This window comes from Pseudopipra pipra, chromosome 3 (assembly GCF_036250125.1).
Source record: "Pseudopipra pipra isolate bDixPip1 chromosome 3, bDixPip1.hap1, whole genome shotgun sequence".
Taxonomy (NCBI): domain Eukaryota; kingdom Metazoa; phylum Chordata; class Aves; order Passeriformes; family Pipridae; genus Pseudopipra; species Pseudopipra pipra.
Window position 1 is genome coordinate 22042931 of NC_087551.1, and position 15454 is coordinate 22058384.

Below are 15454 nucleotides of genomic sequence, written 5' to 3' on the forward strand. Positions count from 1 at the left end.
GAAAGGGCCTCAAGCCATCAGTGTTTGTGATTTCACTGTGAGACAGTGTGCTAACTCTCCTTGCAGATGCTGTGGGTGTGCTTGCCTGCCCAGTAGCACTTTCCTCAGTTCTCTTTGCATGCTGTGACATTCCAGGAACTTCTGCCCTTTCCTTTTGGTGAGGTTTTCTTTCTCTATATGCAGCAAGCCAAGGAAGTGATGGCTTGCATAAAAGGTGCTAGCAAACCTGGCTCTTGCTCCCAGTACATTTTTAAAAAATGAGAACATCCTTCCAGTAATCCATGTTTGCATTAGATGGAAATGTTTTGGCTTTCCTCCTGTCCTTGAAAGCCCAGTGGTGTGATAGGAATTTGGGAAATGCAGGCTCTCAAAAGTAATGTAAAGAACAGATCCACCTATTCAAATGCAAATTTTTAAAGAAGAGAATAAGAGAATTATTTTCACCACAAAAACAGAACAAGCAAAAAAACCCCCAACAAAGTAATTAATAATTTAATTTAACTTAGGGCTTCATCCCACATTTTTTAGACAATTTGTCTGTCAAAATTTCTGGATTACGTTGTCTCCAGATTCTCTTGTCCTGCTGGGACACTCACTGAAGAGACATTGGAGGGATTTTCTGTCAAAAGGTTAGTGTCACACATGGGGCTGTCACTCCAGATCTTGTGGGAGGAAAAAACCTCCTCCAAACGATCGAGAAAGTTATACTGCTTCAGTGAAAGAATAGAGATTTCAAAATTTGGAGGACAGAACTAAGAGTCTGTGTGGGGAGACTAATTCTTCACTACTCCTATAAAGTTTGCAAAGCATTCAGAAACTGTGGTGCTGAGCACAGCAAAATTCCTGATATCAAAAGAAGCAAAGCATTTTCTTGTTGCTGATATGAACTATATGCACTGTATGAAGACAGGATGTTAATCTTGGATATAAGCACAGTTACACCGGCCTTCGCATTGGAGATACCTTTTGTCTTTGCTGGAGATGTACCAACATGTGCTTGGTTGGGCATCCAGTCCTGCAGCTCTAGGAGTCTGTTGCCTTTTTTATTTTTTTGTCACCATTGAGACAGAAACAGTCCTTCAACCAGGATATCCTCAGAGCTAAAGGATGTTCACTGGAGCAGTTCAGGTATTTGACACTAAGGCTAAGGCCAGTTTATATGGACTTCTTTTAAGGAATTGGATACTCAGCTTCTGTGGCTACTTCATCTATCTTCTACATGAAATTATTTTGCCTTATTTTTATGGTATTCAGAGGGATGGGGGTTGAATATTTTGTCTATTTTCAAGTATTTCTTTTTCTCGTGACCTCTGCCTCCTGTGTTTTTCTTACCCCTACTTCCAATTCCTGCTCTTACATTTTTTCTCAGATGATCAGTAGCAGTTTCCCTGAAATACCTTAGCCCTCATAATCACAGGCACGCACACCCAGGTGATTCGTAGCAGAACAGCTCTACAGCTATAGAGCATATTCCTCTGGTGTGTGGGTAACTGGTATTTGTGTGAATTAAAAAGGCTGCTGCTCTGGGTCATCAAACCCTTTTAAAATAAAGACTTTAGGAAGGAAAATACTGTAATGTGCTTTGGGCGGTGCGTGAATATTTTCCCTTGTTGAGCATGAAAGGCTGGTTAGTTTTTCCTGTTGGACTCCAGTCTCAAAAAGCACCTGCTACATTGCCCAGAGAGGGAGAGATGGGTGCGCACTGTCTTTCAAGACCCAGTCATTTTGCAGCAGCATAGACATAGCACCTGAGGATAGTCCCTGAGATTAAGTAAAAAACGTTTTCTTAAACTGCAGGGCACCCCCCCTTGTGTCCCAGGGCATCCCTCTTCCCTCTCCGCAGCGATCCGCCTCCTCCCAGGCGGTCGCGGGGCCGGCGCGGGCGGCGGGCGCTGCGCTCTCCGCGGCAGCCGCTGGGTGTCAGTGAGCCTCTGGTTTCGGCTCCTGGCCGGGAAATGCAAAGCACGGCGGCAAGAGCCGGCCCGAGGGATCGCTTTCAAAGCTTCCAGGGCGATTTAGAAAGTTTTTTTGGTGCTCCTCCCCCTCTCCCTTTTCTTCTTCTTCTTCTTCATTTTTTCCTTCTTCTTCTTCTTCTTCTTCTTCTTCCCTCTACTGGAAAATATTTAGATTAGATTTACACTTGAGACGACAACTTTGCAGTGACGGCAAGGTTTTGAGCTTAAAAGACGACCAAACAGACTGAAATCCATGCAAACAGACTCAGAAATGGTGATTGTAGTATTTAAAATGTTGTTTTGAAATGTAATTTAACTCTGGCCTGGTCAGATCCACCGACTGATACTCTAATCCCAAGTGAAGCCTCTCGTTGATTTAAGAAGCTTCTGTTGCACTGTTTTCTGGATATAGAAGAAAAAACCAGAAAGTGGATAGCTTTTTCTTTCAAGAGTTGAAAGCAGCACTCGTTTGAGGTTTTAAGAAGATTTAGAGAACGGGGATTGATCTGCTAACATCAGAGAAGAAATCTGGTGGAAAATATCAAAACCTCATAGAATATTTTACCACTCAGAGATATTATTGACTACCACCTTTCTGGGCTCACAAACCCTCTCATTGCTTATTCACAATTTCTAGTTGCAAAAAAGTAAGCCCCGAATTTGACCATGAGAGGCATAGGATTAGGAATAAAATTCCACCTGCCGCTTTAAAAATCTTACTGAGAAAAAGCTTAGACAAGAAAAGTAGCTGCTTCATCATAACCCCTCAAAATGTGCTGAGCCTCAGCTACTTGTAATACTACCTCATAATTACATGCAAAGATCTGGGTATCAAACACCTGACCCGACCTTGTTGTCACCTGCTAAATGTCAGCACATAACAGAATTTCCTTAGAGCAGCCACAGTGAGTTTTCACCACAAGCCCAGGTAAGGGAAGAGAAGCAAGGCAAAAAATCACTGTCAATGAAGAAAAAGGTTTGAGTGTTGCTTCTCCCAATGAAATCTCTATGAGGGAACAGACGTGAGTCTCAAAAGCTTTTGAAGGGGCTATTTGGAGGGAAAAACACTTCCAGCTGTCAGATTATATGAAGGTGAAACCCTGCGTCTAACTCTGCAGATGTGTTCAAATTGGGAATTTGATGGGAAGGGGTGAGTGAGTCAGAGAAAAAGATGGCAAAAAGCAGAGACTTTTCTTTTTACCATCTTTGCTTCACATAGTTGTTATGTGAGTTCTAATACTATATTAAAAACAGTGTTTTATGCATATGTCATCTTAAAGGGTCCCAAGCAATTTACCACAGACTTTACATACACAGAAAGTGATTTACCCACTGTGGAATACATTTGGAGTGAAAAGCAGCAAGTAGTTTGAGATCACAAGCCACGGTACCTGATAATTTAGCGTTGGACATTTCAATGTCATGTGGAAATCATAGAGGGGAATTCAGAGAAGTGGGAAGTCATTTCATAACTGAGGAGGAATGTTGCAGGTAACACCCTTTCCCCAAGAAGTGAAAGAGCCTACACAAACCATCAGTTGCAACACTGTGCAAACACTAGGAACTCCTACTGAATTGCAAAAATCTGCAGCATTTCTATTTCCCTTAGAGCATTTTTGTCCACATTCTGGCCAGAGTCAAGTTTTTTGTAACTTGTGAAAGCTGTCAGGATCAGAGCCGCAGGTGGTACAGCTGCAGGCCATGTTTAATAGTTAATGCTGTACAACGTTTTATTTGTATCCTTTAATTCACATACTATTGGAAATTTTTGAATTTTTTTAAAAAATACCGTTAAAGATGGGATGCAGTCACAAGAAAGAGCTTCTGATGCTTAGCCTACATTTTGCAGCTCTGGAGTATATTTGGATATAATCTCGAATGCCCTAAGCAAATGTTCTTCAGTCAGTCAACTCTACTTGATGAGTTTATAATTTGAAAGTCTGTTGTAACTTTTGTCTTGCTCAGAAATATATATCTTTAATGCAATGCACAGTGCACACTATGGATGTAAGACTAACTTTTCATTTGGGTTTGCATGCATGATTCCTCTCAATTCAGCTGAAGCTGATTGTGCATCTGAGACTGCCACAGCTGAGGTTCTCAGCTGTGGTGTCACTGACCACAAAATGCTTCCGTCTCCCTCGGCCTTCAGTTCAGCCTTCCAAGGTGTAAAGGGATCAGTTTAGGCTTCTCTTTTCAGAGCAACTCATTCTTGTTGGACTGAAAATACCATGAAGGGTGTTTGAAAAGCTTCCTTTTCTGTTCTTCCTATTGTGGCAATAAAGAAGATTAGGAATGGGCAGTTGACCAATGGATATGCCGTGCAAGCCTTGCTAAAGTAAGCAGAAGCAGAACAAATGTGTAGTCCTGTGACTGAAGCAAAGGACTGCTGGAAAAATAAAACTGCTCTGTTGTGTTGGTGTCTAATGTCTGAAGCCTATGCTGGTGAATCTGGGAAAGTGCCAGTATGTAGGTAATGAAGAAAGTCAAACTTTGATTGTGCTGGAAGTCTGCAGAGAGCATGGGCACAGACAGAAGGAATGTGCTTAGAAAGAAACATACAGCAGGACAGATTGAAACCTGCTTTGGACTAAGAAGAAATCCTTTTCCTGCTGACAGAATCAGAGGGTCTGAGAAGAAATGTGATGAGAAGAGACTCTCCTTTCATGTGCATCAGTTGAATTGGCCACTTGGCAATTTATAGCCTCTATTGCAATATCCATTTTTCCCCTCCCCTTTCTAGAAGCCAGGCCCTGCTTTCCAAGAAGTGGAAAGCACTGGAAAATGTAGATGGTCCAGGTGCTATGCTAATCAGATAGATGTTATTTTGGGGTGGGTGGGTAGGTACAATCTGCCATTCAAAGGAACATGTGTATATGGATGGCAGGAACTGGCTGGCCATGAGTAGTTGCACCTGCATTTCTGGGAGATCAATATGATTGTAAATGCTCCTCTAGTCCCATGTAACAAGAGTCTCTGACTCTCTCTCTTAGTAACCACAGGAGTGTACATCCATGGTAAGAGATATCCCATACTCAGAGAAACAGAACCAGTAACTTGGAGGAAAAAGAAGGTGCCACTACATTTATTTTACAAATAATAAGCAAAAGATTGGAAAAATGGCTGCCTGTGGACAGTCAAGACTACATCACAGGTCCCGAGATTACTTTCTTCTCTGAACTGTATTTATATTTTTTTTTCTTTTCACCTTTTCTTTCCTTTTCTCCCCATGGCTATTTTTTTGAAGTAACTCCAGGGAGGTCCATGTTGGTAAGAGACTTGGAAATCGATTTTAAAAATGACATCTTATTCATACTCCACATCAGTTTATTTATTTATTCATTTTTTTAGATCTAATTTTTTCCAGTTAAGAACTATGTAAATAGCCCTAATGAGCCTTGAGAGCTCTCATTTGCTTAGAGAGATTAAAACAAGCTGGGAAGTCTCCAAGCACATGGGGCAGAAGGTACAAAATATACCTCAACTAGGGCTGGACAAATAATTCATCCCAAATCACTTACGAGACCTGTTGTGCCTTTTTGTTGTTGTTTGGCTTTTATGGTTGTATTTAAGTATTATGTTTTGTAAGCAAACTTGGGTCTACAACTTGTTCAAAAGCTAGTACTTTTTGAGTATGTGCATGCCTAAGCTCTTTTATGTAATTGATCACATAAGTTATACTGTGTTATGCTTTTTTCACAGAATCTTTTTTTTTGCCTATTTGCATATAATCCACAAATATTCTTAATTCTATGACAAATAAATTTTAATTCAATATGAATGATAAATAATAGCTCTCTATTACTGGGATTTCCATACAAATTCACCTATATTGGCATTCATGGTGTTTTTTACAGCTTGCACAAAAAGTCTAAGTCCTGCCCACTTGAATGTTTCCTGCTAAGGAAAGAGAAGGGCTGTATCTGTCAGAAAACCAAATTCATGGATGTGGCAGCACACACAGCACATGTTTTGGAAGCTCTTTTGTTTTGAATGAAACTTATTTCTTTCTCTGTTGTTGTCCTGTTTGCTGCACAGTGGACATTACACATGGATTGTTTTTAATGACACCATGATCTGCTAGTCTATACAGTTACTCCATGGATCAAATGCTTTCTGAGTGTACGAGGTGGGATTATTTAATATAAAAGCATATAGGGAAAACATCCTTGAGCCACATTTTCTGAACAAGATCTCTGTCTCTCTCTCACAGAGAATGACTCTCTGTTCCACTTCCCCTGTATTATCTTACCTACACAGCTCCTTGGGAACTGCATGGCTGAGCAAGGATGCTTTGCTGCTCAAACAAAGCCTGGCATTGTCCAAGGGGCAGACGCACAAGTCTGGACCTCGCCCCTGGAAGAGAGCAGCGTGACCCTGAACCCGAGCTCCCCCAAAAGTGAAATGCAGCAACAGCTTCTCTGACGTAGGGTTTGTTCAACAGCCTCTTCTGAGGGACGTTAACCTCCAGCTAGTACTATCACATGTGAAAACAGAGGCCAAACAAAAATGTCAGAGCAGAGCTCCTGTCGGGTACATGGAAAAAATGGGAATGAAATTGGTTTGTACATTTTAACTTTTAGAAGGACTTAGCCCATGGGTCGTGAAGCAATTCTTTCTGTGTAGCCCTGGCTGACTATGCTCAGCATAACCCTGAAATCTAACAAATGCTGACCTTGCCCGTAAAAGCAATACATTGTTTTTAAACATTAGTTTCCTATTCCTGACAGATAAGTTGAAAAGTTAACAATGCGCTAAGGCTGTAAAATGTTGGCCAGAGTTTAGATTTCACCTCTGTTTAACTTTTTGTCAACAGATTGGCATTTTCCTCCCCATTCAGAACAGTTGGGTTTTGCTTTCAGCACTGAGTAATAGCTCTTAGATGCTCTCTCACGCAGAGATTTGAGTTCAATATTAAAGCATTGATAACACTCTTATTATCAGAAAGACATGGCCTATGGGCTCAGAGGGAATCTAAAACAGCTCTTTCAGTGCAATAAAAGAATAGTTCTACGTTATGTGACATGAAGTTCCCAGATATATTACTTAACCAGATCACGGCATGCTAGTAGATTCAGGCCCATGTAGGCCTGCTAAGTCTTTCTGAAATTACTTCCTTTCAAGAAAACAGTGCCCCAGTGCAAGATATCTTTGCTAACACACTGGGTATAAATTACTGTTCCTGCAAGTTAAACTGCATAGCCAGTACTCCCTGGGAGAGGCCTCGTTGGTTCAGCAGGGTGACAGAATCATGCCGCTGGGACTTAAAGAGTTAACGATGTTAGCTGGGGGCTACGTTCAGCCGCTGTACTTTGTGATGTGCTGGGTTTAAATGCTGTTGAAACTAAGTTAAGGGCAGTGCTGAATATCAGTATATCCACTGAGCCAAGGAGATCCATTTATTTTTAATTGAATTAAATTGCTCACAAAATGAAAGTAGCATACTTTCATTAATATTTAATTACTTAGAGTGTTAAACAATGATCACAAAGAAAACTTTGCTAGTGTCTTTTCCATCTCTGCATTTTTCTATTACTCTATTGCATGAGATGGTCGCATTGGCCTTCCTGTGATTTGAATGTTAAATGCTACTAAGGGTGAGTGCTACTGCTGACTTTTGTATGCTGGGGAACAAACTCAAGCTTTGGTGCTGAAGCTGCAGTGGAGCTACAGCCAAGGAAGGAAGAGTGGGAGATTTGCAGCCAGACCAGAGAGAATGGCTCTTTCTTCATGAAAGAAGAGGTTCACCTTAGCACTAGGCTGAAAGTCATCCATGGAAACATCAGTGTCTCAGCTGGAGCAGCCAAATGTTGCCACGACTAGAGCCATTACTCTTTATTATGAGTAGTGAGCTCTCTGGTAGGTGGGGGTCAAAGAAAAAGATGTGGGATTTTCCTTTCAATTCTAAACCAAAATTTAAGCATGATTTTGAAATTCATGAAATTAAAACCAGGCTCTGTTTGCACACTGCCAACAAACTGAGTTGCTGAGGGAGTCAGTTATGCCTAAAATTGGCTTTGCAACTCTAATTTCATACCACGAATGTGGCCCGTAATTTTCCTCAGTGAGGTGCACTAGATGTGTATATATATTCTTCTACCTACTTGTATTAAGGCCAGCTGAGTACTTATGCAAAAAGCTGAGGTATTGTAATCACAGCAGACATTGCCATGGATGGTGCAGACCTGGCCAAATTAGGAAACTCTTCCGTATGTTTCCTCTCTTTCACAGCAAGTGAATAGGAAAAAAAGTACTATAGACATTGAAGGCTCTCAACATTTATTTTTGTGTATAATGTTTTATTTAACAGCACTTCTGCAGCCCAAGAGACTTGAGCTTCAGAGGTATAAATGGTCTAGTTGCTTGCAATGAAGTTAGGCTGGTTCATCTCAGTTTGGCTTTTGGCAATATTGGATGGATTAAACTGAAACCATAACTTTGAAGATTAGGTATGTATTTATATGGTTTCAGTCAAGACCAACCTCTATTTTTCACAGCATAGACTTATATGATTCATAAGAAAGGTAATGCTATTAAACCAGAGCAAACAACTATAGAAAACATCCTTTAAGTGACGATGATATGGTATTTTCTCCTCAAATGTGGTCTGTAGCCTGAATGTTGCTAAAGAATTCTCTCATCTCCTCACTGCCATGCGGACTCTTCTTGATTCAGAAAGCACTTATTACAGTAGGAAATGCCAGACCTGCTGTTTCTGTGCCACACTCGGACTGTGAATGTTGGCAGTGTATGTCTTCTGTTAAGGTTTAGGTCCATCTTCATTCAGGTTCCCCTTCCATGTAGTTTTGGTTGCTCAGATCTTCCGAAGGTGTAAGCTTTCCCTGTCTCAGAGGAAAGAAATGGTAATTCCTTAAGGGTCCCATTAGAAAATGAAGAAATCATCAAGAGAAGGGAAAAATGTCAATAAGACACTTCAAGCAGCACATTTCCAGGCAATCTTGCTACTTTTAGTGTGTTAAAGTCAGTTGGCCTTTGGACAAATGCCTCATCATAACACCACCCGAGGTGTGTGATAATCGCCAAGAAATGCTCTACCTGTCATGTCTTATTGCTTAAATATTTATGCTTATGACATTTGATTCCTACACTCTATATGTCATCAGAATGTTTCACTCACAGTAGATATGTCATCACCCACCAGGAACAGCTGACACTAAGGATTAGAACACTTTCAAATTAAAAATCCCTAAACAAAGAAATGACATGCTAGTAATTGTCTATGGTAGTATAAATCAAATATATGATGATATGAACTAATAGATTTATTACATTAAGCTGACCCAGCCATTTAATTTGATGATTCCTATGCCTCGCTTAACTCTGTGAGGAAAGCAGAGAAAGAATAGGACTTATGTTAATGGTACTTCTTATTTTGATGAAGGTCATGGTGTATTTCCTCTCAGTACCACCCTGCAGAGTCAATAAGGAAGAGTACAAATTCTGTGGCAGAAATTGCTAGGGAGAACTAAGTGTGCAAAATTAAATCCTCCTGCCAGCTAGTTTCTATCTTGAGAGATCATATAAAAATATTCCCAGTGCTTCCAGTACAATGTTGGGTGACCCTCAATAGGAGATCGGTTTCTAATAGACAACAGATTCCCAGCTACTCCATACCAGGCAAAACCAAACTTCTGGGTAGAGGAGCTGATGCTCCTACCCTAGCCCACCTTTCCCTGCTGTGGGTCAGACGAAGGAGAGGTCCACCCTCTCTGCCTCCAGCTGTGCCCTGGGCAACGGTCCTGCCTCCAGGTGATGTCTAGAAACCCTCAGTTGGGCAGAGATGCAGCAGAGGTGCTCAGCTTTCGGCCCTACTCTAACAGCTGCTCTTGATCTCTGCTGAGGCAATCATGGTGGGATGGGCTCAGCCATTCCACAACTTAGGTACGGATCCATGGGCTGCCAGCTGGATCACCCTAGTGCCAGATGTTTTTAATTGGATAAAAAAGCTACAATGCTGATATTTTCTAATAAGCCAGCATATATGAATGCTGTTGCCCTTCACTGAACAGAGTCAAAGATGGTCAATTATGTTTTTGAAGGCAGTGCTCCTGTTGGCATCAGGAGCCTCCCTTTAGGCCAAGCACCCATGAAAAGTAAGGTCTTACCTCTCCCATTACTGTCACCAGGGTGTGCACTGTAATCATAACTAATCCCCTGGTTATACCCAGATGTATTTGTTTAGGGTCTTTTTCTTTCTAGCATCCACCAGAACTGAATTAAATAAGGATGTGGACATAAGCAGGACAAAAGTGTAAGGTCATGCTACATATGAAACACATAAATTGAAAGATACATGAATGAGATGGAGTGAAGATGCATAATTTCCATCTTAACTGATTCTTTCCCATTTCTAGACCAGTTAAAATAAAAATTATTAATCAAAACATTAATTGCTAGTAAAAGACAAAAACAAACACGCCTGATATTTTGCTGCTTGAAGAATGTTATCAGTTAATGGCTATAGACTCAATTCTATCATGCTTCAAGCAAAATCCCCCCTCAGAGCTGTGTGGTGGAACATGGCCTGAGACAATGTACTCTGACTACATATGTATAATGCCCTTTGATATTAACGAGGGAATCCAGAACATTGGATTTGCTCTATGGCCCTAAGTGAAGGATTCTTCCTTTTGTGTCAGAGTAGCATGTATCAGCGCTTTCACTCATGGATTCTGTACATCTCCCTCAAACCAGCCCAAATAAAGCAAGCACCATGTGATCTGTCCTGGCACTGGCTCAGCAGGGTGGCATTGAACAGCTATATATATCTGGCACAATGTGGCTTACACACTGCGTGTGGATTTGAACATACTAGACAGCTCCCCCAGAGTGCCCCAGCACACCCACAAAAGACGGTCAGTCGTCCACAGCCACTAGTGACAGCAGGAGCAATTGCCTTCCATATCTGCTGCTGTGCACGTGTCAGTTCTGCTTATAAAGTTATCAAATGTGATGCCCTTCTCCTTAATAAAGGGGTTATCTGAGGGAAGGGAGGGGACGTTGTTTTGGCTGGAATTTCACAAGGCACAGGTGGTACAACCAGCTGCAAGATCTTTAGTTCTTGTTGGCTGTACACCAGCTCTTGGTCTTTTCATAGTTCTTTCACTGGTAGTGAAGGAGGAGGAGTGGCAGGAAGGGACAGTGGGCCCTTGATGATGTTGTTCAGCATCAGCAGCTGTCTCAGGTTGGCATTAGGCTCTGGAACAGTTCCTCAGGAGGTGTTTATGCTGAACCATTCCCTGGTGACACTGGACGCAATAGCAGAAATGGTAATGCAGTAAAACGTTTATGGAAAAGAATCCATGCCAAAGTCTGCCCCATCTCTGCATTTCTAGGTGCAAAACTGTCTTTTACTTTGTAAGCTGCTTGTATCTATCTATATAGATATTTCTATATGGAAAAGGATATATTTTTCCACCATTGCTTCCCCTGAGTGCTACAGCATAAACTGTTGAAAGGGACACAGACCCCCAGCATATACCTCTAATTAACCAGTTACTTCTGAGGCTGCTCAGATTGGAAATTACTGGAGACAAGTACCTAGATGTCAGTTTTACACAAGATGGCATGTTCCTAGAGAATAGAGGCAATACTCAAATAATGTCATGTTGTGGAATTAGAAAGAAAGCAAGCTCACAATAAGGGAAAACAGTTTGGAGAGAAAAAGAGATCTAGGAGGAAACTGGCAGTTGCTTCTGCAGAAAGCTGGGGGTTTCCTGAGTGGTACAAGAATTTCATAGGGAGATAAGACTAAAAACTTCACTGTAAATAACACAGGGACTATTTTTCTCAGACTGCTATATGTTACCCTACTTCATCTCTCAAATGCCTGTGGAGATCACAGGAGGTTAACTTTGATGGCAGAATATCTTGGGAAGTTGTTTGTATTGGAAGCCCTGTTTGATTTCTCCCTCTGTTAGTGTGTACATGTGTATGCTCTCCGAGGGCTCCTTGGAAAAGTATCTTTGAACTTCCCTAACATTTTTTGACCATAGAAGTATGAATTGTAACAGCGTCCTAGAGGTTGTCTTGTTCAGCCTCTGGCTCAGTGCACAGCTATTACTAATTGGCTAGATAATGTCAGCTCTGGGTTTGTTTTGTTTTGTTGTTTGTTTGTTTGGGTTTTTTCCCCCAGTGAGTCTTGAAAACCTCCATGAACAGAGACACCAGCTTTTGGGTAACTTGTTCCTGCACTACGAACTTAGTTCCCTAGTGAGTAAATTTTCCCTAATGTCTACTCTGAATCTTCTGAGCCACAGCTCATGGTTATTGCTCCTTGTTTTATTGTCTGTCACTATCAGGAAGAACAGCTTGGTTGTCTTTGTGACTACCCTTCAAATATTGACTAGAGACCTTCCTTCCTTCCTAGCCTCCTCTTCACCACCTTAAATAAGACCAGGTGCTTCAACAGTTCCTCAGCATTCATGTGCTTTAGCCCTAATGATCTTGGTAGCCTTCTGCTGGGACCTTTCCAGGTTCTCACTATCCTCTTTGACTTCCAAGATTGTGAGAGGTGGTATTCCAGATGGAGCTGAATAGAGGGGGATGAAAACTTCCCATGGTCTGCTGGTTGTGCTCTTAACATAGCATGGCATAGGCTTTGCTTTATTCTTCCTTGGAGGAGGGTAGTTTCTAATGGTACAATGTTTAAGATTGGTGATATTTGGCCTTCTTGTCATGGCCACGCTCCAGAAGACTACCATCTGTGAGAGAACTCACAAGGAACACATTTGGGGAAGGCAGTTTAGAATATGTTAAACTTATTTTCTGAAGTGGGGATGTACTTGTATACCGAGAACAAGAAAAAGGTGAGTGACTGCTAACAAAGTGAAACCTGCTCAAGTCATCTAGACACTTTAGAAAATGTTACCCCAGGTTCGCCTCAGTCAGCTTTCTTTTTTCTCTGTGCACAGTGAATACACTGTAGAAAGCTGTATAAGAGCATTTATTCAAATCCAGCAAAAATAAAGCTCCTCTTTCTCTGCTAAAACAGGTTTAGATTTTTATCCTGCAAACTGATACAAAAAGCCTTGCTTCTGCACACAAGAAAAGCCCATCTCTGAGAACCTTCAATTTACAGAACGTGTGAATAAAAAGAGGGGATGTAACATTTGTGAGATCCAGAAGCTTGTGACAGCCACTCAGAAAATGAAACACATGTATTATGACAAAATCACAAACTGCTGGCTTGGCAGATTCCCTGAGAACGGGCAGGGAAGGTGATAGCTGCTCGAAAGTCAGAGAAAGGATCAATATTGAATAAATCAAAACAAATATGTGATAGGTTCTGAGAATGATATAAAAATTAAATACCAGTGAATCTGAGGCATGAAAATATCCAATTACTGGGCTAGCACTACAGTCACTGTCATATTGAGAAAAGAAGGAGGGCAGAATGAAATTATTGAAGGTATAATAACTGGTAGTAGTCTTAACGTTTACACAGACAGCCTGTCTCAAAACAATTAGCACAGGAAGATACTTACTACTGCTTGTATTTTATGAGTGGAGAAGTTGAGGCATGGACCACAGGGTTCTTATTTGTCTAAGTCTTCCACTGGAGCTCACTGCCTGTCCCCCTTTCACTCTGACTCTCCCAGCATTCCACTGTGCTTGATTCAAGACTGGACTTGCTCAGCAAAGGAAATGGAGACTTAGTTGTATAGGGACCAGCTTCTTTGTGGAGACAATCTTCAAACCTAACACAAAGCAAGAGGGAAAAGGCCTTTGATACTGGTGGAAGATCGGGATTTTCCTGCTTAGAAGCACTTTCCATTTAGAAAATTCCTCTTAATTGTGCATTTTTTCTCCCAAATCTGCCTGCTTGCATAATTTTGTGCATTCTCATGTATTCTCCTCATCTTTTAAATTTTGCTTACCTTTCACTTGGAATTAAAGAACAGAAATAGAAGAAGAATTACCACAAGATAAGTAGTATATGGGCTTTGTGCTGGCTGTCCACATTGAGGGAATTTCATTCAAGGAAGTTTTCCACTGGAGACAGGCTAAGCTTCCAGGGATGATTTTTTTTAAGCAAACAGCATCTTCTTCTCTTGTTCTGAAGTCAGTTCAAGACACTGAATGCAATACCTATGTCAATATTTGTTAGTATTTCTTATTTGTCTCATACCTATGTTTACTGAGCTAGTTCCCACATAACTCTAGGTGAAGAGAGCCCTGCTGTTTTGGGGAGCCTCAAATTGCAACCCACACCTACATGTCCTGTCACCTTTCAATGCCATGACTTACATACATGTGAAATGTATGATCATAAGACTGAGATTTTATTATCTGTCATAAAGAAGCAAAAACTGTGAATTTCCAAACTTTCTTCACTAATATTTTTCTTCTTCATTTTTTTGTCTGAGAAATAAGACATTGTGAATGGTTCACGTTGATTTATGTTCCTTTAATGCAAGAATATCAGTGAACCTAGCAGAATGTATGGATTTTCTTTTATCCTTAACTGAGCACATAATATGTTAGCAAAATGAACATATGCCACCTCCAGCCTACTGAATTTTTCTCATATTTTTCAAATAACTTTACCTTGTTCTCTCCATATTTCATTGAAATAACAGCTTGTCTTAGTTTATTTGTAAGGCTATCCATGCTATCATATTACTGCAGATTCTACAGATAAAGATGAAGAGAAACTGGAGGAATTGAAGAAACTGATTCAAGAGTAATGTTTATGAAGCACACTGAGATAGCTTTCGATGGAAGATGCTGTAAAAGTACAAAGCTCTATTATTATTGCTATTATTACTTTATTATAGGTGGTTACCACACAGATCTACGACTGGATGAATTCAACTCAAATAAAAGCAAGGACTGATTTCAGCTGTTCCTTACTTAATCCTATAAAGAGTCAATTGATATCTTAATATATATTGCTCCTGCTCCTGGCCAGGAAGTTATGGGAGGAGATAAGGTATTATTGGTTTTATCTGCTGTATGTCTTACATAGAGGACAAATCCAGTTTCTCTTTTGTGTGGAAATATCTTGACATTTTGCTGGGATCTTCTGATCTTGAAGCTTGACTTTTGTGTTGGAATGCATCAATATACATAAATTTGGGGCTTGGATATAGAATAAAAGTGGCATTCTAGCTTAACACTAAATAGGCAGGGAATTGCCCTTTGTCTTCAAGCGGAATCTACCTAAGTATTTTTCCAGGAGGGGAAAATAATGTGTGACTAATTCAGACCTTGTTTTCTATGCTAAAGTGGTGTATGGGGTAGCTCTGATTGCTGCAGATCTTGGAGGCAGGTACCTGAGCAATGGCTTATAAAATTAACCTGCTGTTACTATACGCAGACTGAACCTACACTGTCACAGTCTCTTTTGCTGACCTTAGTCTCTCAGTCCAGAGCACCAAAAATATCACAAGCCATACCCCAACACCTCCAACAGTAGTAAGATAAACCCCCCCAAACTGACAGCTCTGCAAGTCACATCAGCAGAGTCTGATTTA

At 40.8% G+C, this 15454-nt stretch overlaps 1 protein-coding gene across 1 annotated transcript in view; it reads right to left on the minus strand.

Annotated features, from left to right (window-relative positions):
• Positions 1-8217: 8217 nt before the first annotated feature.
• PROX1 (prospero homeobox 1) overlaps positions 8218-15454 on the minus strand; it is a 65611-nt gene continuing 58374 nt past the window's right edge. The window contains exon 6 of the mRNA XM_064648252.1: positions 8218-8797. Within this exon, the coding sequence (XP_064504322.1) occupies positions 8735-8797 (63 nt within the window). The 3' untranslated portion in view covers positions 8218-8734. The remainder of the gene's footprint in view (positions 8798-15454) is intronic.